Below are 24,639 nucleotides of genomic sequence, written 5' to 3'. Positions count from 1 at the left end.
GTTAAAAATGAAACAGGCTTCAAAACTCAACATTTTAATTAGCTGCAGAGAAGATCACATGGTGGCACTTCCCAAGATGGCTGACATGGAGAGGTTTCCAAAAATCTTGTAATTGCCTCTTTTTGAGTGAGATATCAGCAAATTTGAGACAAAGAAACATTACCAGTTGACAATAATGAAAGTCACATTGGACTAGCCTCAATAAGCAGCAAATTAGTAAATCTTCACCAGGGTTCCCTCTCTCCATATGTAGACATAGTTTAACAGTATTACCCAGATAACCAGGGAACTAATCATCTGGAGAGATGTGTGGCAAGAAGACAAAGAAGCATCACTGCTGATCTCTCCACGTAATCTTCCATGCAAGGGGACCTTATCGGGAAAGGACTGCAGACAGCCAAAAATTCGCCTTTCATAGGAAACTCTTCACCTTCCAAGCAAATACAGCAAAACATAATACTGCCAAACAGCAAGCCAAGCACTGTAAAAAACCACAGGCTTCTAACAGTTAATGACTACCTGAGAAAAATAGCTAACTCAACAAGAAAAAAACAACAACAAAAAAATTGTCTTATGACTTTTTTAGCCTAGCGTGTTCAGTGTTAAATTATAATAACGGTAACAGACCTTAAGGCCCTAGATCCCATGCAGCACTAATAGGTCAGACTCATATATTCTGTAAGATAGGAATGAACCACGTCATTTTTTGTATAATCAGGAGTACTGTATTCTAAGCATGGAATTTTTCGTCATTTAGGACCTACATTCAGTAAAATAGTTAAGATACGCTTAGTTGCACCGAATAGTTTGCTTCTCATAATCAGAGAATTGTTATGCTTGACAGGAATAGGATTATTCTTACATTTGGAGTTTCTACTCCAACAAGTGACTGAACCACGTCTCATGTGAAGACTTCTATTGTTGCACTCCACAAACCTTGTTGCTTACACACATGCCTGGCTGCACATGTATCCTAATATCAAAACAGTTACAGAACAAAAAAATACACTTCTTCTGTGCAACAAATTAGATTCCCTCCATGTTAATTGGTATGGACAACTAAACTATAAATCATCTAAGTTAAGGTATGACTCAAAAGTAATGCAAAAATGCCCCAAACAACTCATACACACCACCATTACAGAACAGTAACGTTTCATAAACGCTTAATCTTAAAAGTAAGCATAATGCAAAAGTAAAAATTTAGCAAATGTTAATTTTAGGCAAAGCACTGTATACGGTCTTATTCTACTGTGCTGATGTAGGTGTCAAGGTGCTAGGAACAGGCAGGGGTGGCCTCTGTGAGAAGAGGCCAGGGGCTGCCCTGTGCTGGACACAGCTGTCTGCAGTGGACCCACCGCAGGACAGAGCTGAGGCCCTCAGCCAACATGGTGGCTCCTCAGGGAAAACACATTTAAGAAAGGGCAAAACACACTGAACAGAGAGAGGGGGTGGGGAAAAAGACTAATAAAAAACAGTGTGAACACAGAAGTCAGAGAAGGAGGATGTCCTCCAGGTGCCAGATCCCCCTGCAGCTCATGGAGAGGACAATGCTGCAACAGGTGTCCATACTGCAGACAGTGGAGGACTCCCTGGTAGGGCAGGTGGATATTCCCTGAAGACTCTGTGGCCCATAGAGAGCCCAGACAGGAGCAGAGTTTTCCTGTAGGTCTATAGGCCATTAAAGGATCCACCCTGGAGCAGAGAAAACGTGTGAGGTGGAAGGAGAGGCAGAGGGGAGCTGTTACGGACTAACCATAAACTTCCCATTCCACATCCCCCTGCACTGCCTGCAGAGGTTAGAGGAGTCAGGAGTGAAGCAGTAAGTGAGCAGCTGGGTGACAGTTAGCCAACATTAAACTCTCACATCAACAAATGTAATAACCATCTCATGGACCGAACACAGGACATGGGAAGTGTGAAGCATCGTTTGGCAATTCGGCTATTTAGTCCTTCATAAACAATCCACAGGACACATCTATCTAGGTTGCATTGTTTTGACTAGGCATTTTTCAAAATCCAGCACAGTCATTATTGGCAGCCATTTCTACCTATAACAAGCAACAGAAAAGTCTTTCCCTTAGTGAAGTAGGATTAAGATGAACAAATGTTTCTAAGTAAATTTAAGACCCAGTCCCAGACTGTTACTTTATGTTACAGTTCAGCATGTTTTGGTAACCTCAAGAACTCCCATCTTCTTTACGGAACGTTCAAGGTCTTCAAGGGGCCTTGGGGTCCTGGCGGATAGGATGACCATGAGCCAGCACCATTCCCTTGTGGCCAGGAAGGCCAATGGCATCCTGGGGTGTACTAAAAGGGGGGTGGTTAGTAGGTCGAGAGAGGTTCTCCTCACCCTCTACTCTGCCCTGGTGAGACCACACCTGGAATATTGTGTCCAGTTCTGGGCCCCTCAGTTCAAGAAGGACAGGGAACTGCTGGAGAGAGACCAGCGTAGGGTAACAAAGATGATTAAGGGAGTGGAGCATCTCCCATATGAGGAAAGGCTGAGGGAGCTGGGTCTCTTTAGTTTGGAGAAGAGGAGACTGAGGGGTGACCTCATTAATGTTTACAAATATATAAAGGGTGAGTGTCATGAGGATGGAGCCAGGCTCTTCTCGGTGACAACCAATGATAGGACAAGTGGCAATGGATACAAACTGGAACACAGGAGGTTCCACTTAAATTTGAGGAGAAACTTCTTCTCAGTGAGGGTGACAGAGCACTGGAACAGGCTGCCCAGGGAGGTTGTGGAGTCTCCTTCTCTGGCGACATTCAAAACCCACCTGAACACATTCATGTATAACGTCATCTAGGTGTTCTTGCTCTGGCAGGGGGATTGGACTAGGTGATCTTTCAAGGTCCCTTCCAATCCCTAACATCCTGTGATTCTGTGAACTATGGTTTATTATTCAAAAGTCACTTTCTAAGCATTTTCACCTAATCGAAGGTAGTTTTCAGATCACGTGTAGAATGCTGGGAAGAATTTCAGTTGCTTTGTAGAAGCATTCTGTGGACAACCTACTTTTTTTTTTCCCCTCTGTCCAGTTTCAGCACACATACATTTACTATTCAAAACTATCAGAAAGACTAATTGATGCGAAGTTTATTTAGGACATTGGAGTGAAAGAAATCAAGCTTCACATAAACCATCTATTTTAACTAGGAGTTCAGAAGAAGCACTTGACCATGCAGAAGGGCTCAAGAGTAAGCAGGTGCTCCTAACTAAGACTCCATCTGCTAAAGGAAGTATTTTTATGTAGAGAAACCACAGCCTTAGCTGGTATAAGTCAGCATTCTCACAATGAATTCAATTAGACCAACTGAGAGGCTGGTTGCAATCTTATCTATCTGTGTACTAAAAGTCCTACTTTTTCCACATAGGATTAAATTCAGCCAGAAATATTCATCTGATTGACATCTTCTGAGAAAAGGTCAACATGTCCAGGTTAGGCATGCCTATTACTGGAAAGGATCATAAAACACGAGAAGCATATGCAAGATGTAAGAATGTACCTCATACAGGACACGGCTAGGCAAAGTTCTAAGGACAGATATAAATGTCTATTAAAATCAAGGAGACAAATCTGTATTCATATTAATGCACCGACATAAAATCCACCACAATACTGTATTTACCAGTATTTTACATTGATTTAGGGGCAACGTTAGGGACTGCTGGACTCTTCAGTTGTTAGACTGCTTTGGTTTTAATTCACTCTGATTTAAACTCTACTCTTTTACTCAAACCAGTGAAGACACTGCTTCTGCCTGCACCTGTTGAATTTACTATGGTTCATTTCCCATTGATATAAATATCAAGGCTTCAGGGAAGCACTTTTAATTTAAAATAAATCCATTAGATGTTCCATGTCACTAATTTGGTTTGTTCCCGCTGCCTCTTGCTTACAGACATCTGAAGTTTGCTCATCTCTCTCTCACAGCTCATCATTTATCAGAGGGGACACAGCTGGAGTTCAAGCACTCAAAACACTAAATATGAACAAGACATATCATAGTTCTCTGCAGATCTTCAGAGTAAGTCTGATCACTCATGGAGCCAGATGTTTTGCTATCTCCAAATTAGGCACGGACTTCATTTCACACTGGGGAAGGGCTTCATCTTACCATCTATCATGTTTCTGGAATCCTTCCTTTCCAGTCCAGACAGCACCAGTCATGTTTCTGACTCTTTTCACAACTGAATTTTTGTTACTGTATCACAGGTCTGGCAGGCATTTGTGGGAATGGCAAAGGGGAATGAGTATTAATGGAGAGGATCAGACCCATGCTCTCCCCTTGAGAGACTACTGATATGGTACTGATGGTACTGATATGCATGAAATGACATATAGCACTTTTCTTTTACGAAGCATAACCTCCCTGTGTATGATTCTGGATTTTAAAGCTATCCTTTTAGCTTCAACAAAGTTCTTAAAAATGAGGGAAATACAAACATGACACTAGAAAACACAAACAAACAAGTTACATTCAGTAACTGTGTCAGAGAAGTGTTCTTCGAAGTTCTGGATAGTGGTTCTTTCAAGCCTTGCAAACACACTAGGGACCTAACTCATGGTGAATACAACTCTTCATCTATATGGGATTGTTTCCTCTTGATACAATCAGAGCAGATGAAAACCAGATGCTGGGGGTCTGGTTTGACGGGATTTTGTTTTGGGGGATTTTTGCACAACAAAAGTCATTCAACTTTGTAGAGCTTAAAAATGCTCTCTGTCTTCCCAAGAGACATAACTCAATAATATGTTGCATACTAGCAAAAGACAACAGCACTGCCATACACACAGGTCTTTGAGTTTTTCCATCCCGTTTTTTTCATGTACATTAGATGCAGATATTATTTGCTCTAGTATTTATACACAGTAATACACAACATAAGTAAGATGCCACCAAACAGGATGTTCAGTGTTTTACTGTGTTTTTGTATGTGTTGTAAAACATTTAAAAAACTATAATAAACTTGCTTTAAACATTGATTCAAAGAGGGGAGTAAAATGCAAAGCACTACAATTTACATTCAAAAAGGATGGTGACACATAGAAGTTTTCTGTGTGCGCATTGGAAGTTGTTTGGAAGCTTAAAACTAAGACAGTGGATGATAGAGAGAAACCAGCAACAGACTGAATAACTACTGGTAAAACACAGCTATAATATATTTGTCTGTACCACATTCATAAGACCAGTGCTGCAAAACCTCTTTTGGTTCTTCTGTGCTCATAAATCCAGAACTAAGACATGGAATATGGCCACAATTCAAAAGTCAATCCCATTTCTCATAGTTTAATCAATTTCTGTATTGTTTACACATGCTAACCTCAGAATCAAGCCATATTTGTGCAAATAAAACTGAGTTCTCTTTTGCACAGAGCATCTTGCCTTACTCTCTCCTAACAAAAGGTACTGTAGAAGAAATTACAATTACTGCACTGCTTACTAATTATCATTGCAGTAGCTAAAATAAGGAAAACCACTCTATTTTAATGGCAATAATGGATATTATCAACCCTTTGGTTTTATAATCTAACCAGTTGAGTACCATTACAGTGGTAAGGTCTATCGCATGAACAATGACAAAATAAATCTAGTATTATGTTCAGCTACATGTCACAGAGAACAGCACCATGCCAGACTTTCTTCTACTGCCAAGTGGTTTTTTACGTGGAAGAAAATTAGTTTCTCTTCCAGGCAGCATTTCTCTACTTATTTTAGATAGTTTAATAGTTCTATGTTCCTCTCAACTAGCGGTTAGTTCACTGATCCAATAGTTTCTGTTATTTTCAAATGACATTTACTTTATCAATACAGCTATTAACTGTTTCTTTCCCCTTTACTGGACTGATAAACTTACATGCTCATTATCTATACAGAAGCCTTGATATACACTAATTGCCAAGGACTTGAAAACCTCTCTCAATTTGTGGACAAGTAGGAATCATTTTCAGGCAACAGTGATTAACTTTCAAGAAATCTGGAGCTTGTACTTCAAATTTTAGTCCTTGGGCCATGACAGGCCTCTCAAACACAAAATGAATGGAACTGATGCAGAATCTCTCTGACCCTCCTGACTGATAGCGCCATGGCTGTCTGCTACTGCTTCTAGTTGTGTTTTCATTGACCAGAAGTGAAAACTCACATCAGTTTCTCTCTGCTGCTTTGTCTCTGTTATTTCTCTGGAAACCCTAGGATAAGATGGACTTAAAAATCATAAGCTCAGGCAGAAGCATAAAACCATTAATTTCTCATCGGTCTAAAAGAAGGCTAAAACAAACAGTCAAGCCCAAAGTGACTGAACGATAGGGACAAAACTGCCTTCTTCCTTTACAGCAAAGGAAAAAATATATCAATGAGGACAAGAGTGAACAGTAGATGTGAAAGAAGAATTCCCCAGACTGTGGTATAGGAAAATACCCAGCCTCCTGTCTTCCCCAGTGGCTGAGTAAGATGTGCTCTTTTCTCAGACAACTCTATCTCAAATTTTCACATCACTGGAACAGCTGGCTTAGTTTCCTGTTAAGTGTTTCAAATTCATGCGTGAGTGGAGAGTTGTAAAAACAGAAAAGAAAAAGGAAGAAAATAAAATGGCTTAAGTTCAAACAAGATAAGTATTAAAAAACCCACCCTGTATATAAAGTGTGCTCCATTGTATTGGTAAGTATCCTTTATTTTTCTGAAGAAATTCGTATACTAGATTTTTCCATATCTTTGAAAAAGACAACTGAAGTTTCAAAATCACTTAAACATCTTACATGCATCACATTCATCTTCCTTAGCAAGCAACATTAACTCAGTTCTGAAACCATATAAAACTGGAATGTGGGACAGCATTATACTTTCCCTGGTCAGACTGACCCAGTCTTCTCCTCCCCTGAACCATCTACGAAATGCCTATTGTGGAGAGGAAAGTGGAAGATAAAATTGCTTGACAAGACACTGGAACTGCATAAAAAATACATTTTGTTGTCAAAGAACTTTCAAAGTAAGTGATTTAATAGACATTAATTTTTAAGATGTCACAAAACAACGAACTCATTTGACAAAATCAGGCTGCTCGCTAACACAGAAGTTATCAGATAACACAGAAACTTACATAACCAGTAAGTTATCTAAGAAACTTTTAAATGGAAAAGGAAAAAATACCTGAAGTTTCACAAAATGAGATACAAGCACTTATTTCCTAATCACACAAATAAAAAATTTTGTTTCTCTGTAAAACTGTCATGATAAATAGATCCATTGTTTTTCTATTATATCAAAAAAAAAAAAAAAAAAAAAGCCTTTAGGAGAAATCCAAGCACTACTGTTGCAGCTTTAGTAAAACAATGATACATACTCTATGAAAGTAAGTTTTTAATGCACAACAGCAAGTAGCCATGCAAGTCCCATAAAAATGTGGTCTCATGTGGTCTCATAATTCAACAAAGACCAAAATCAGAACACATCCTGACAATACCATAATCTATCATTAGCATTAAACGCTCAGTCCTAAGACTTTAATTGCAACTAGACGTGAAGCTCTTAGACTTAAGACTGGCAAAGTGTTCATTCAGCAGGCATGGACAAGGAGCACATATTTTATACATGCTGGTGCATATAAGTCATTGTTTGCTAGCCCAGCTGTGAGCACGCAAAGTAAAACTTTACACATAACCACAAGGCTCCTTCTCTCTTTCTGCATGTACCCAGGAAAATTTATAGATACACAAACACACATATGTATATATACACACTCATTAAATACAAGCAAAAGATTCTGCAAAGAAAAAGATGCAAGAAGTGTTGCTTTTCCCTGTAACTCTTTTATACCTTTTTCTTCATCAAAATGCCAGTCTCTCCTGATTTTTGTTTTTCTTTTGTTAAAGCAGGAACTGAAAACAGCATTGCAGCCAAGCAGATCTTAGCCAGTGCTAAGTGCACAGAATAACTCTGGGGAAGTTTTGAACAACCAAACAAAATTTGCAGAAGACAGTATGTCAACAAGAGGCCTTCATTTCAAGTGGAGACAACAGACACCTCAGAATACTGTGGTTAAAGAGAGGTTATAAGTACTACACATGCAGAGGTACAGTTCAGAAATACCCCCTCCACATGTTTAAAACAAACACACACAGATGTCGAGAAACAATCATGAGATGATGTACTTAAAATAGTAATATCTGTTTACAAATTCAAGTTGCTGCTTGGTGGAAGCTTGATTTCTGTAACATGTCCCGAAGATACAATCTAATACTAAAACTTATCCTGCGGTAGGTCTACTTTCCAATTACTAGAAGTAAGCATTCAAGGTATATAATTAGTTATGACACTGGGACAGGCATACATGTTTCAACACAGACAGAGTTCTGAACAAACTTTTTGGCAGTATATGACAGAAGACTTAAATTGAAAGCTCAAAGGCAGGTTATACTGTATTGTAGGGAAAAAAAAAAAAAACCACCCTCTAACTGAAAAAGTTCTCACACCAAATGATTTCTAAAGGTATGAGCATATTCAGCTGAAACACCCTTCCTAAGCTGGAGAGAAAAAAATACTGCCCTGCAGCACCAAAATGGGCTATATTACAAATTAAGAAAAAGAAACTCAATCCTCTGAATGGTTTCTTTTCTTTTAGTGGAAGGGTGTAATTCTTCCCTAAAGACTACATTATGACAAAACATTTATATAAATCAAAGAAGATTTCTTTAATGACTCTGGGCATGGGATCTTAAATCTGGGATGAAACACTGAATTCTATCAATTCTGAAATAAATTAGGCAAGGATTATACAAGTAGTACTTATCTTGGCATTAGAAAAAAAAAAAAAAGAACATTAGTGTCAAAGACGTATCATCAACGTACCTTCAACAGATAGGCCCTGGAAGGGCCTTTAGGACTAAATTCAGAATAAGTGAACTCTGAGCAGCTCAATTAGGTATCTAGTTTCTAAACGTTTTCACTTAAGAAACCAACAAGACATCAAATGAGATATAATGAGAATGTCCATAGGATTAACTGTATGGATGTCCTGTTTCATTCTACAGAAAGAATTAGACTTCCACTAGTTTAAATAAGCTTTCTTGGATGTTTGAAAGAGCCTCCTTGCTCTGACATCTTCCCTACAAAGTAGTACTTTTGATGTCATTTTTTCAACAGGAAGTCCTATGATCACAGTTTTCTGTAATACTGAATTTGTCTCTGTAAATGAAATTTTGAGTACATAAATTTGTGGGCCAGCTATCTTGGAAAACATACCTTAAGTTAGAATGATCATAATTAGTTGGCTTTTTCAGGCTGAAATTCATTAAGTTAGTATTTTCATTTGACGCACTAGTATTTTTTTAGGGTTTTCAAGTGTTTAGAAAATATCTTATATATTCTCGATACACAAGCAAACCAGATACTTCAATTTTGATACCTATCATATAAAATTTAACAGCATAACTTATTTAATGCCACACTTCTACACAATATTAAATCAAAAAGTATACATAGTCTTTCCAAAATGAGTATAGTAATACTACCTCCACCAGCTTAGCTAATGTTACTTGGAGAGATGATGCAGCACTGTTGGCAGAAATATTTCTTCTGTCAGCATTTACCGTGTCCCATCTAGACAAAACCTGACAATAACCCTCTTTTTCCTCCTTCACATACTTAACCAAAAACATGGCCCTTGCCAAATACTTGGAAAGAGTGTGCCTGTGATGTCACATGCTATGTTTGTATGAGGGAAGAAATAACATTTTCAAAGACAGTGCTTCCCATGATGGGCACACAGCACCAGATGCCTGTTCCCTATTAAGCTGAAAGAGTTAAGTGTTTGTTTGTTGATTGTAACTGTGATAATAGGGCTAAGGTGGCATTTACATTCAACCATTTAAGTCTTCTCAGTTAAAATCAGCACCTTTAACATCACCTCAGAAGCAGCCTGCTTAACCTGCTTAGCAGCTGGGTGGGCCACATTCAGCTCATGTTCAGTTCATGAAAAGAGCAGGTAGAAAAATAACCTAATCTTGAGGGAGAAAGAAACAAAGCTGACACCTCAAAAATACCACCCTGTGTTAGCCTTGTTTAAATTGTGCCTATATCAGAAACTACGCTCCCTCCCCTCATTCTCAAAAACATAATACATTTAGAAAACTAGCTTCACCTACAGAATAGGGAAGACGTAATCTTGCCTTCTTTGTGGGCATTGATCCTTTATGCAAAAGCAATCATGCATTTCAGGTGCTGCAAATAAGCAATAGTGTAACACTAGTATGAATAAATATGACGATACTACAATTCAGTGCACTCCAGAGTTAGAATCCAGCTCAGAACAACAAGTAAACATACAGAGCTCCACATGTGCATTGCACTGATCAACCAGATCAAGTTCATCCATAGATTTTCCTCTGTTTAAGACAGACTTGAGAACTTTACAGTATATCACAGAATTACGTTATTACCCACATTTTCCTCCTTCACAATTAACATATGACTGCGTGCTGCAGATTATAATATTATGTAGACCACACATTTACTGATATGTATTCAGCTGTGGGTTTTTTTAACTCTGTGACTACCACTTATAATAAAATTGCCCCTCTCTTTCAGTTCTTACAAGTTGCTACTCTAGAAGGGTGATGCGACTTCTTTTCCAGACAATGCTTTTTCCTCAGTTCTATGAGGTTTTGGATAACAAGCATAGTGACTCAGATACTATTCATGGAGTCGCTGTCTTTAGCACAAGACATTTAAAAATCCTCTTGAATATATGCCATGATTCAAGTTCCCATTATCCCTTTGGATATCTTAAAAACCACTGCCCTACCATTTTCCAGGTCTGGTAATTACAACTGGACATTTAGCTCATGAAAGCCAAAGCACCCATGAACTACAAAAAGTAGCCATCACAGGATCAGCATACACACTGTATCAATTAGCTTGCAGCATGTCATGTAGCTTTGTCAGCACCGAAAGTGAAGTAAACAACATAAGATCAGGACAGTGCAAATGAGTTGAAAAGCTGTACATTGCTACTAAAGGTTACCTTGACTAACAGTCTTCAGCAGGTATACTCACAAGAATCAGGAACTGAAGAAGTCAAAAGCTTTTTGAATTCAGTGTGGGATCTGGTACTGACTGGTTTGATGAGAGAGGATCTGTTCCATCAGCTCATTCTAAATAAACTGCAAATGAAGTTTGTTCATTCTATTCTGAATTGTCACAGATATCTCATGTTTCTATTTGACAGAGATCCTGGAATGCTACCTGGCTTGGGCCTATGATGCAAGAATAACACATTTTCTTGATCATCCTGGGAAGAATTTCCAAAACACTAGTTAACTGAGAGATTTTTAAGTACAAAGGCCAGCAATGAATGCAGTGCAAACCCTCTAACAAAACAGCTAATACTTCCAGTGAAACTATATCATGCCTCAAACACACCAACTTTTACCTTTCCTGAAACTGAGTTAAACAGCACGTGTCTTTGCTCACAGGGGACTGAGTAATTCTTCATACCCACCTCAGAGACTGGCAACATGGCAATTACGTGAATGGGAGTAAGAGAAGCTATCTGCTCAGGAACATGACTGAACTCCAGCTGAGCTTCCATTAACCTTTATGTAATTTATGAACTTTTTCTATGCTTTTTTCCAACCCTGACACTGGATTTTGCCAACGCCTGATATTTCACATTATGTTATGAGAAGCCTCAGTTATAAAGTTATTTTCCCAAGACTCTCTTGCTAGGAACAGCAAGTTCCTAAAATCTTCACAGTTCTGAAGCTTTTTCAAAAAATACAGCGATACTTCTTATAATACAACAATAACTGAGCTTGCACATTGTGAAAATATTCCCATGATAATATAATTACATTATACTTCAATGTACATATAACAGCAATAAAACCAAAAACAAATGGATTGAAGATTCTCTTTTGCAAGCCAATGGAATGCTGGACCATTTTTGATCATTCTTTTACAGTACACAATTTATACACAAGGCATAGTGTTGTGCCTTTCATGCAATATTGTCATCATAAACAGAAGTCATCAGACTTCTTAAAGGAAGGAGATCTCTTATTTAGGAGAAAAATGCAGGGATTCTTCTACAAATCCAACCCTACACTGCTTTTCCAGGGAAAATATCCACAGAGCTGGCATGGTCACCTTTAGTTCCCAGAATAAGAGATGTCAGAGGCTTGGTTGATAGTAGGTCTGATTATCATGACTTTGGTTTAAGTAATGCTTATGGGAACGTATTCAAATCAGAATAAGATAACTCAATATGTTCCTCAAAGGAAACACAGTGGATTGTGGAAGAATATTGAGAAAGAAGCTATATAAAATACAGAACAGACAAGAAAGCTGAAGAACAACAAAGATGAAACAAAAAATACAAAAATCCAAACAGAAACCAAGATTTCATAAAATGTTCTCCTAAGATTAAAGGGAGGTACAATATTTGGTTTCCCTTCTAGCAGTGCACTAATTCTCACAGATACCTTTTAGGATTGATCTATGTCCTACTTTTACTTAAGAACTGGAACTGCCCAAAAAGTCTTGCTCGTAACAAAAATGCCTGTCCAGAGAAACCTTTATATATACATACATGCATACAGATATTATGCATTTATAGGTATGCATGTGTGCATGTACTATACATGTACTATATATGTGTGTATATGTATGTATGTGCATATTAGATTTATGTTGATGCATTTATAAAGACACATTGTGTATGTATATACTGCAATATATTGTATATACATACATACACCTCCCACACAAACACAGGGAAGCTGCAGTAGAATTTCTGAAAGTTTTTTCTTCCGCTACCACTACTAGTTCATCTTCCCATACAGGCCAGTGATATATTTTTTAAAAGCACATTACATTAAAATCATTCTTGCAACATGTTTAAAAGAAAAAAAAAGTATGCATATTTTGCTTGTTACAGGGCTAAATTCGTGTTTCTTAGTTATAAACTTATCTTCACAAGTAGCAAAACAATTCTGAAAATGGATTACATTTAAAACTGAAGTCTGAAGGTGAATAGCTGTATCATGCCACATCCTTGAGTCTTAAATCCACAACAGTGAGGAAAAGAACAGTTCTTCACCACTCAGTGAGTTTCTCTCTTGCAACTGTTCAGCCTGCTACGATTAGATTCTTCACAGGTCTGTCAACAACTGCATGAGAAGAGTGATTTTTTTGACCCTCAGTGTTGGACAGTGGGAAGACAGTAACTGCCTGCATGTTCCACGGGTTTATCTCCCATGCTCACAAATCCTCTGTTATTTTCAAATGCTGCATAGAACTCACACATTACACAAAACTCATCCCACCATACTACCCACACCTGTGAACCATTTAATAGGAAAAGGGCTATAAAATTCCACACACAAGTAACATGACAGACGGGAAATGTGTGCAGAGTAGGAAAGACACAAGCCTCTTGACCTGATGTTACAGTGACTAGAGATACAAGCCTGCTCAAGCTCTTTCAACATTATACTATCAGCCTCACCCACCTCTTTCCCTGCCATCACCAGCATCAGAGTCTTTTTCCTCTCATTTTTAATCAAAAGACTACTACTAGAGTATTCATGAAAGCTATCAATTAGCAGGAGATGGTGAAGAGCTTCTTGCCACTTTCTGACTGCAAGCCAAACTGTGAAGAATGAAGTAGCTCACTCCCATCCTTGCTGCCCTCATGCTGCCAACAGCATTCCAAAAAGCAACAAAAAAGGATGCATACCTGCATCCTCCCTGAGTGCCCACTCAGCAACTGAAGAACTTCTTGCTTACGGAACAATCATTTGAGATAATAAATCATTTAAATACACCAGCTGATATATCGCTGCCTATATGCAAAGTATATAGTACAAGCTACATGTGCCTAAGAGGAAACAGAAATTGTCACCTATATTCCAAAGGCAAAAGTTTAAAAAAGCACAGTTTAAGCAAAGGAGTAGAAACCTTTAAAACACACGTCACTTATCTGCTATTGCTTCCTGTTCCTACTTAACTTTCTTGCTGTCTACCATGTGAATTATATCAGCTTAGACTTAAATTCCCTTAGAAGCCTTTAGTTATGTAACATATGCAATTTCGCACATTGCTTTTTAATATTTGCACCAAAGTCTGGGGAAAATCTTAATGCCAGTTTGTGTAGTGAAGAACATAGGTCCCGCAGCCTATTCACATTGCTTATGTAATCACTCAGACAGCTAATTGGCTTGTGGTGTCATTTATATTGATCAAATATGTTGCATGGGACATCAGACACAAAGTATCTTCAAAAGCCAACTGAAAATACAGCTGCTATGGTCATGGACTAGCACAGAAGCCATAAATTTTCACTATTACTTAAGTAATACTTGCTAATTTTTACTAATTTTTAGCATCTTCAGCAGAACAGCAAAACATTTTCCATGATGCTTACTAGGATTCTGTACAGAATCTCATTCTGGAAAGCTAGGTATTATCAGTAGGCTTCTAGAAACATATTTGGCATCAGATCAGTATAAAAACACTGCCCAACTGTATTGGAGACTATAAATTACTGTACATAATAATAACTGTTTAAACATACAGATGAGGTATACACCCATTTGATGAGTACTATGACTATACCAGTAACTTCACAGTGAGGTGAACAGCAAAACATTTCTCTAATAAAACTGGCACATTGCCATAACAAAGCCAATGATGTTAGACCAGTCTATCAAAACAACTACAAAAGTAATAAAAATTGACATATATTAACAATAAAAGGAAAAGGCATGCTTTCAGTGAAATATTTCCCTGAGTTCAAAAATAGCACTAATCAGGACTTCCAAATTAATTTACCTTAAATTTATTATACCTCAATTCAATTTCAAAGCAGTTTTATTGCAAAAATCACCAGGATAGTTGTTGTAAAGAGAAGTGGTTCATCATGCTGAGCACATCTTTCTAAATGTCAAATGCTACATTTCAACAGGAAAATTTATTTGATTCCTAACTGGCCCTTTCATCTTTGATTTGGAAACCATGTAGTAAGTTTTAGATTCATCAAAGCTAATATCAGTCGAGTAATGAAAGGATGTTTTAAACTAAGTAGGCACCACTACATTTGTTCCAGCTCATGTCTGAAGATTTTGTTCCATTTAAATATCTGTCTACTTCAAATCACAAAATATAACTGCTTCTCTTTTGAGGAACATGGAATTCAGTATCAGCATTACAAATGTTTCCAGCGTTTGAACAAGAAAAATAAAAATATTATTTTTGCTGAATTTTGTCTCAAATGCAATTTTCTTTGGAGGCACTTGTTCCTACAATCAACTACTATATTGCTGGTCACTTTGCCTTTGATGTTCTGAACTAAAGCAAAAGGTGCAGCCATGCTTCACTTCTTTCATATCAGAAATGTAAAGAAAAACTAAAAAGCCCAGAATTTCTATTAATATATGATGACTGCTCACACTTTTTGAAGATGTCAATCTAAACAGTGCATCTGAAACAAGGAAGTTGTCAGAATTTCCCTGTAGCACACTAGATTTATGATATTTAAAATCGTCTTAGCATGCCATATTGAAGGCGCAAAGGAGGTGACTAGGTTTTATTCAGCAGTTTCACATAGCTTTAAGTCCACAGATTTCAATGGCTTTACTCACACTTTCAACCTTTCTATGAATAAGACCAACATTAAACCCTTATGCTTTACACAGAACTATAGATTTAGCTTTAAATCTATAGGTCTAATTTTGTTTTGACAAAAATATCCTTATAAATGTCATGTGAGATTACGTATCATATTGGTAAAATATTACTGATAAAAATATAATTAAGATGCATTCTAAAATATCAATTAGAGACAGGTCAGGAATAAGCATCTGTTTTTTACTATTGTAAAAACTGAGAGTTCAGAGTTCAGTTGGATTTCGCTAATAGAGTAGGTAAGATGGGCTTCACAGGAACTTTAGAAGCAAAATGCATATGAGTACTAGACTGGGCTATACGGAGGATGTGCCTCAGCAGAATGAGGAAGCAGTGTCCTAACCAATAACTTTGGCTCCTTGGGTGGCAAATGTAGAATAAACTGCTTAGATCCACCTAGATAGTCTCAGCCAAATTTATGCCTCAGACAAGACTGTTAATGTTTTTACAACACAAGAGTGAATTTGTAGTTTTGCTAACAGGAGTATTTAAAAATACATTGTAATTCATATTTGTAGAACTATTTTTTTGCAAGAAATTTCGAGGATTTGCAGACTCTGATCCAAAAATGAGTAAACAGAATAAATAGTCATAAAGTGTATTATTGAGAACTATTTGAAGTACACTTTACCCTGACAGCTTAAAAAAGGAAAAGCAATACATTTCCTACTCATAGAAAACATTTTTTCCCTTGTAAATGGCACTTAAAGTGAAACTAACATGATTGACAAGTACCTCACAAGCAAGCCTTGGCAACACTTAATGCAAGTCCATCTCTTCAGCATTTTAAGCAAAATTCCTTCACAACTGTTTGTCTTTGCAATAACTCCTACAAAGCTCATTAGTGCCAGCCTTGGTTTATCCCCCATGTCGTGCATTTATCCCCGGGATGCATTATCAACATGTGGCACATGTCCTTGACATGCACAGAAGAGTTGCACCCCAGGATAGCAGCATGCATGACAATAGTGTTGACTCTTACTCCTTTATGGTTGCTGGGATGTAACTGAGAAATCTAATAACTGTGACAGTAGGCCTTTAGGTTTTTCCTTGCCTTTCCAGACAGTGAAGCTGCACAGACACTAATGAAAGGTTAAATGAATAGGAATAGCTGACAAGAGGTACAATAAAGAAGGGACTTGGTAATCCACAGACACTGAGCAGAGATCTTTGGCTCAAGCAGAGAAAGGACAGCACATCGTCGAGTCACAATATTTAAAACAGCTTGCTATACACAGAGGCTTTTGTGTCTGGGTACATGTCTGGCTTTGGAAGAAAAAAAGATACTGAAAAGAAATTTCAGCATGGGGCACTTTGGCAAATGTCAGGTCACAAAAAGAGAAAAATGTTTTTTATTTGCTGTTACATCTTTGTACGCAACATTAAAAAGCATTGACTAAAAGCACAAATCACAAGTTTCAAAATAATACATATTTGACAAATACAATAAAGTTGCAACACTAATTCAGTGTGATTCCAGCTGTCAGCATGATGGGTACACTCAGCTTCATTTACAGCTGATAACAGTTCATAATAAGCTTTGCATACCACCTAAAACTTTCTCCGTAGCTGAAAAATTCTGGCAGGCCTAGCTCCTTACATTTTATATGCAGCAGAACTGTAGACGTAACCAATTGTAATACACTGCAAAGACATAGCTAAACTTCCAGACAGTGCACCAGACCATGGTGACTTAAAAACTTTTTAGTGGTTAGCTTATGGCATTTTGATTTCCTTTGACTCGCGACTTACAAATCAGCATCATGGACATTTTGGTTTTCAAAATGAAAAAAGAATTGCAATGCCCAGCATGTTTTTAAAACTTCTCTAGCTTTTTATAATTTTCTACAAAAATCTGATTTAAGTACAAAGTACAACATTTTAATTCCATGAAGAAAAAAAAAAAAAAACAAAAAAACCCAAACCAGAGCTCTGTAAAGTAACAAATCAGAAACAAATCTGACTAAGCTGAATGTGTTTTGTTTTGTTTTGTTTTACATAAAGTATTTGAAGAGAGAAGTACTGAACTAGATGCTGCAGATGAAAAGAATTCTCTCTCAAAAACCTTGATTTACCTGGAATAAGAAAAAAGTGGTTGCGTATGTATCTGGAGTATAAAATATACATATTTATAACACGTGGTGAGAGTACTATGGAAAGATTCTAAAATGAGAGAATCTCTTTGAACAACCACATTCAATTACAGAACTCCTGAGTGTACTAAGATCCTAATAATCAACAAATACAGGCTTTTACTAGCGTGGCACATAATAAGAGCTACTGTGCAGGAGATAAAGGAAACAAATCTGGTAGTTTATCTCACTGGACTACATCATTTACTTAAATGGTAAATAAGTTTTTCCAAAGTAATGCTTGTAAAAGCTGCCATATAACTATTAAGCAGCAATTATGATCAATGCATTTTTAGAACAAATATGTCAGAATTTAGGTGGGATGAAACTGATACAGAATACAAGGTTTAAACAGATGCTTTTTATTAAGCCATGTTAAATGCTATTCCTCCAAATTAAGTACAAATTTCTGGCTAGATTAGGAAGTGATACACATTTCCAAAATGACAGATACACTCTGTCTTTGTATTTTATGGGGAATTTTTGCAGTTCCAGACATTCACTTTTTTTTCCTAACACATACTAATACTGGACATTAAATCAAATTAAAACATTAAATCCAAAGCCCTGTGCAAACCTGCAGACTGAAAGTCAGGACTCTTCCAATAAACAATATTCAGCAAAGAAAATACTTCAAATTCTAGTGATATTATCCAGTGTGCAAAAGGAAAAGGGACACTGTCAGAAATTCACAACTTTGAGAAGAAAAAAAAAATAAATTTTGCTTTTGTATAAAATCACGTTTTACTTGTTTTAATGTAATTACTTTTCTATTGGTCATTTCTGTTTTGCTTGAAATTGACAAGATCTGTAGCCAGACTCAAATCCCACTGACATACGTGTACATGTAGCATAGAAAAAAACCAGCTCAAAGTCTAAGATCTTTGGCTCTGGAAAAGTGTTAGTAGTCAGCCCTCCCTTATTCAGAATATTTTTGCCCTTTTTCTTAACTGTGGCATATCTAATAAAATCATGAAGCTCCCTCTAGCTCTGCAGAGGAGCTTAACTGACCAATGATCCTTTACAGTTCCAACCCACTTTCAAAAGCAATACTGAGAGAGAGTGAGAGCAGTATTTCCCTTACATAATAAGTGTTCTTGTTTTCATTCAGCAGTGTTTTCAATTCTACAACTTGAAAGAATGTGGATAATATGTAAGGACATCTGCTATGAAATACCGAAAGTTAAATACTGCTTATTATTGTGCAGCGTACTGAAGACGCTCTTAATCATTTCCAACTTACACTTTATTTACTAAATTCTAGTTTGAATCTTATATTGTTTGACAAACTAGCCATGTATGTATTGAAACACACACAGACACACACATCCATTCAACTTTCCAATTACTAAGTGCAAAATAATGCAAAAAGGAATGATAATACCATAGCCCCATATCAGAATCCAGATTTTAGTTACAGAGTGTTTTAGTTCAAAACCAATTTGTTTGTATACACCGTTTTTTCAAAAAAACAGTAATGCCAGTGGTAATTTGCTGACTGTATTTTCACCTACCATAATATTTACACATACCATTTGTAATGGCTTTTATTGTTTAATCTCCACTGCATTTCAGTATTGGATACTATGGAATTACAGTTATTTAGCAGGCTATAAATATTGTAGTTGGCATGTGCAATTGATATTTAAAATGTCTTACGACAACTGTAAAAGCCTCATTACAAACTAGCAAATCATTTCTAACAAGCAAGTTCAACTGACAAATACCAAAGCAAACCTGCAGTCTATGCTGCAAGAATGTTTGCTTTATTTAAACTATACACATTTAATGCAGTGTGCAATGGACCATCCATACAGACTATAAATAAGAAAGTGAACTTCCAAAGTAATATGGCTGTTGTGAAGTTTTCTAAAATAAAGGAAAAGAGAGAAAAAAGAAAAAACAAACCTGAGTAACAACAGAAAGAATAGCTTACTTTCCCCTTCCCCCTTCTGAGCTAGTGTCCAATTTCTTCTTTTCTGAACAGCTGTATTATCCAACTTAAGTTGCTCTGCTAATTTCAGTCCCACAAGGACTAACTTGGAAGGCAAAAAAGTACTAGAAAAGATCAATTTGCTGAGAAAGATCAAATGAGAAAACTGTGGGGACAGCACCAGGTCAGAGTGTGAAGAACTAAGCAGACCTGTTCTTCATTAACTTAAGTTCCCTTAGGACGTCACACACTACCTGTCCATGGGCTTACTGAACCGCCTAACCCTCGTCTCTGTACCATTCTTCTGGGCCCAAGTGAATCATATCCTGCTGCTGACAAGTTAGCAGGGGACTGGGGCTGCAACATGAAAGTACTTTTCTTTCTTGTCTAAATCAGGCAGATTTTTGAAAAGACGACACAGCACTGATTCGTGACATGGCAAGATGAAATGAGAGGTCTGGGCTGGTCTTCGAGCTGTGCAGATAAAAGTAATCAAATGACACTCCTGGAATGCAAATTGGCATTCTTGACTGCAGCAATTGCACAACCATGAAACATCTCTGACAGCAAGCAAGATTAGGACAAAATGTTATGTAAAGCACTGAACTCAAAAACTCACTAGAAAATTCAAACCGTAACACTTACATTTTAATACAGTAATAGTCATCTCTGCTTTTGTCTGTTCCTTTACTTTGTTTAATGTAATCGCATACCCGTTTTTCACAAACACCTCAATAAAAAAAATGCAATGTGATTAAAGACACAGATCTGCTCAGTGCTTTCCCGTAAAATGTCACAGTGTTGTATTTTTGTAAAATAATGTATCAAGACAAGGTTTTTCCGTTATGTGTGGAAGATGTGTGCTTAAGGAACATTTTCACAATCACGAGTCTTAAAAGGAGTTTCAAAATTTCCTCATAACATATTACTTTATAATTTACATTTAGATTTTCCTGCACCTGGATTGGGTAAAGATGGATCATTTGAAATATTTAGTGAGTAAATTTTAAAATTCATGTGCTTCAGAAATTTAAAGCAGAACATACATAGAGCGAGATGGTTCATTAATACTGGACAGCTTAAAATGAAACTACAGTGTATCACACAGCTCATATGCCCCATTAAATTTCAGATTAAAAATTCCTGCAATTTTTAATGACAAGGAAAGTTCCACATACTTTTACAGGAACTTGGTATTCTTGTGCAGATCTGCTGATCAGGCTTATTAAATATTACTGTGTGAAATGAACTCAGTAATTAAACTGTGAACATTTGTATTCTGAAACTATGACAAAAATGCTACCCCATTTCAAAATTTGTATATGGAGATGGGCTATAATACAGAGGGGAAATGGAAGATAATGAGAAATAAAAGCCCACTTCCACTAAAAAATATTTCAATGACTGCTATGCACGGCTAACACAGAGGTTAAGATACATGTAATATCCTGCTTTGATTTCTTACTTTAAAATAGCTTCAAACCATATTAACTGTCGACCAGACACGCACACAAAAAAAGACACTCGTTGCCACTTTAATCCTGGGTACACCAGATTATTACATGATGCCTTTTGTGCATCAATTTTACAACAGCTTGACTCTAGGGTAAATGGGAACCATCATAAATCGCATGCTGCTTTCAAAACCACTTTAATTTCTGTCAGCGTTACTGTAACCACAGTCCTGGGCACATGCTGCTTTTTTCCCCCTCCTTTTTTTTTTTTTTTTTTTTTTTTATATTTTTTCTTATTGTTGCCTACATTTGACAGTTACATCTCCTGCACTCCAATTGTGGCTTTGATCACTGAAACAAGACATGTCATGTTATGGAGCAAAGGGAAAAATACAAACCCTCCATCTCAAGCTCTCCCTTCATTCAGACACACACTGTACGTATAGTTTGAGTGCTGTATATACATATACATATATATGCATATACGTATATACACGTGTGTGTGGGTGTGTGTGTGCACATATGTATATTCAAGGCACACAAGACACATACATAACATCCCTGGAGTGAGGTGAAAAAAGCTGACTGAAAGCAAGGCAGTAGTCAAACATCAACTGAAAATATACTACTTTATTGAATATGGCCCAATCACTATTCATCACTAACTGAGGTCAGTTCACTTTTTAATACGAACAGTTATCACTATGCATGGTAAGTTTACTCATGGCTCTAAACGTGTTTGCTCTTCGCAGCTGTTTAACTTATCCTCACATTACAACCCAGAAAAACGGACTTCAGTCAAATGAGGTCCTCAGTCATTTCGATTTTTAATTTTTAAATTAAAAGATCGTGAAAGCCCAAACCCTGCTTTGCAAAACCCATGCTGGTACAGGAGACGTGCATTTCCACAGCACATGAAGTAAGCAGCAAAAACTTGGCTTCAAGTTGCCTTTTTGGAGGTCCCCATCCCTTTTACAGTTAGGGCATCAGCGTAACTCTGCAAGTTCTGCTAACAATCGCTGATTGGAGAGGTGCAAACTGCAAGCACATGCACAACAAAAAGAAACGAGTTACGGAGGGAAGGTGGATTTACACTTCTGTCTCCTTGCCTCAGGCGTTGTTTTACACGCAAACACACAGTTCCTTCCCCCGCTCTCAAAGGTTACCTTTACATTGCGTGCAAACTTAACTCATTTCCGAGCAGAAGGTGGTATCCAAAAAAGATCAGACCACCGTATGTCCGATTGCACCCCACTCCACCTTCGCTCTCCTTCCCTCCATATGCACACTTTTTTTACACTAACCCCTCATCTTTAGTGGAGGGGAGGAGGCGGTAAAAAGCATGTGGCCATCCCATTTCAACCCCCCCAACTCGCTTAAAGTTTAGCACAGCCTCTTAGTCATTCTTCCCCCAATCCACGCAGCACAGGGCTGATTTATTTATTTATTATTATCCTCCTCCGTCGCATTGCCCGGCTGCTTGTTTATTTGAAGGCTTAAACACACCGTATAGCGAGCAGGGCTGCTTGTGTTACTGCACGATTTATTAATGAAATTAAACCAAATTAAAGGCTAGAATGAAAACGAAAGGCTGCTGGAAACTTCTTACCATCTTTGCATGCTGGTTGTCAAGTGCACCCCCTGTCTCTCGATCTCCTCTCAGCGGCAGTGCCTGCACCCTTCCTTTTGCCTCTGGGCTCTCAACGCCTCTCTCTCTTCCCCCCTCTCTCCCCGTCTCTCTTTCTCCCCCCCCGCTCCCCCCCGCCCCTTCCTCCTCACTCTCTCTCACCCTCACACCTTCAGGTGATTTGAACTAAAAAGAAAAGATATTTAAAAACCAAAAAGATATGCCTTCCTCGCCCCCCCCCCCCCCCCCCAATAAAAAAGGCAGCGGCAATAGCGAGAGTCTCTCCCTCCGCCCTCTCTGACTCTTCCAAAACTTCAGCCCCCAAAGTTCAGCCCAAGCAGCAGAGAGAAAGAAAAAGCTTTCAGCCGAGAGCTAGAAGTGATGGGAGGAGGGACCCAGGTTCGGGTCAGAGCCTCCACAGGTTGGTTTGTTGTTGTTGGGTTGTTGGGAAGGGGAGGCGGCGGGGGAGCCTGCGAGCGGGTCTGCGAGGGCAGCGCTGCCTCCCGCGACACCACGCTGCAGACCGGCGGGCAGAGGGAAGGGGAAAGAGTAGCTTGGGGGGCGAAAAATATCCCCTCCGCCTTGTCCCCCACCCCCTCCAAACTTTCTGTGCCTGGCGGGGGCTGCGGCAGAGGCCGCCCGCGCCCAGCTGTCAAAAACGCCCAGCGGCCGCCGCCAACTTTGCGGTGAGGCCGGCCGGCGGGGCTGCCGCCCCTGTCTGCCTCCCTCTTCCCTCTTTCCCCTTCCCGCTCCTCTGCCCGGTTCCTCCGCGCAGCGGCTGCAGCCTCTCCCGCTGCTTCTCCTCTTCCTTATCAGCTCCTGCGCCGCCCGAGCGGGCAAGCGAGAAGAGCGGCAAGGAGAGAGGTGGAGGGAGGGCTGGGAGAGGGGAGAGAACGGCGGAAAATGAAGCGTAGCCCAGAAGAGGGGGTAAGGAGCCGGAGCGGGAGAGGGGAGAGCGTTAGAAGGGTAGCGAAAAGTTAGGCAGATGGAAAGTTTTCGCTTGTGATGCCGGTTTCCCGCTTCCCACCCATTGCTCCATCAGCTCCCGGGGCTCTGCGGCGGCGGCTGCTGCTCGATGTGGGGATCTGAAGAAATTTTAGTGAAAGGGTGTTGTGTGGTTTTGTTTTTTTTTTTTTTTTTTGCTGCTGCGGGGGGGAAGGGAGGCGGGAGGAGGTGAGCCGTCACGGTTGTACGTTTGCAGGGAACAGACAAGAGTCACATCTGTGTGTGACACGGAGCCAAGCCGAGCGAAGCCCAGGAGGCGCAGGCGCTGCGGCCCTGGGCGCGCAGGCACACAACGGCCGCCGCGCGCCCTGCGGGCGAGCGCGGGGCGGGGGCCGGGAGCGGGGGCGGCTCCGCGCCCTCCCGCGGCCGCACACGCACCGCCCGCCCCGGGCTCGGCCTGCCGGCGGGAAGGCGGGGCCCTTCGCTCCCGTTCCGCGCCGGCGACCTTTCTGCCCGGCCCGCGCCTCGGCGGGGGAAGGGCTGCGGGTCGTCAGCACCGTCTTGGCGCCTTTCGCCTGCGGAATCTTCCCCGACCCCGTTTGTAGGCGATGTAGAGCGTTCTCACACGTGTCCCCCGGCCGCGGCGTTGAGAGGGTGGTGAGGACTTAATGCGTGGCGGGGGCTGCTTGTCAAAGAGAAGACGATAGAAGGCCTGAGGCACTTTATTTACAGGTACCGGTGGCCGAGCCTATCTGGCCATCCTGCCCGTGAAGGCGCTGAGGGTCACCAGTGCTGCCAAAACCCGCTCCCCTCCTCAGGCCCCGTATTCACGCGAGAGCAGGACTGGATCTTTAAAAAGTG

General features: G+C 39.3%; 1 protein-coding gene and 1 long non-coding RNA gene across 6 annotated transcripts in view; one reads left to right on the top strand and one right to left on the bottom strand.

The window, feature by feature from the left end:
• Positions 1–23,909, bottom strand: part of BNC2 (basonuclin zinc finger protein 2) — a 327,906-nt gene extending 303,997 nt beyond the window's left edge. For 3 of the 5 annotated variants that reach the window (XM_071802893.1, XM_071802897.1, XM_071802898.1), the window contains exon 1: positions 23,861–23,909. In XM_071802893.1, the coding sequence (XP_071658994.1) occupies positions 23,861–23,872 (12 nt within the window). In that variant the 5' untranslated portion in view covers positions 23,873–23,909. Of the gene's footprint in view, positions 1–22,815; positions 22,923–23,860 lie in introns of those variants that run through there. The other 2 variants (XM_065860664.2, XM_071802894.1) reach the window with 2 other exon arrangements.
• The window catches only part of LOC136115048 (uncharacterized), a 36,361-nt gene continuing 34,827 nt past the window's right edge, over positions 23,106–24,639 (top strand). Inside the window, exon 1 of the long non-coding RNA XR_010653165.2 lies at positions 23,106–23,254. This is a non-coding gene — a long non-coding RNA (uncharacterized lncRNA). The remainder of the gene's footprint in view (positions 23,255–24,639) is intronic.

The sequence above is a fragment of the Patagioenas fasciata genome, chromosome Z, assembly GCF_037038585.1.
Source record: "Patagioenas fasciata isolate bPatFas1 chromosome Z, bPatFas1.hap1, whole genome shotgun sequence".
Lineage (NCBI taxonomy): Eukaryota > Metazoa > Chordata > Aves > Columbiformes > Columbidae > Patagioenas > Patagioenas fasciata.
The sequence above is the reverse complement of the archived record's forward strand: the minus strand, read 5'-3'. Positions and strand labels throughout refer to the sequence as shown.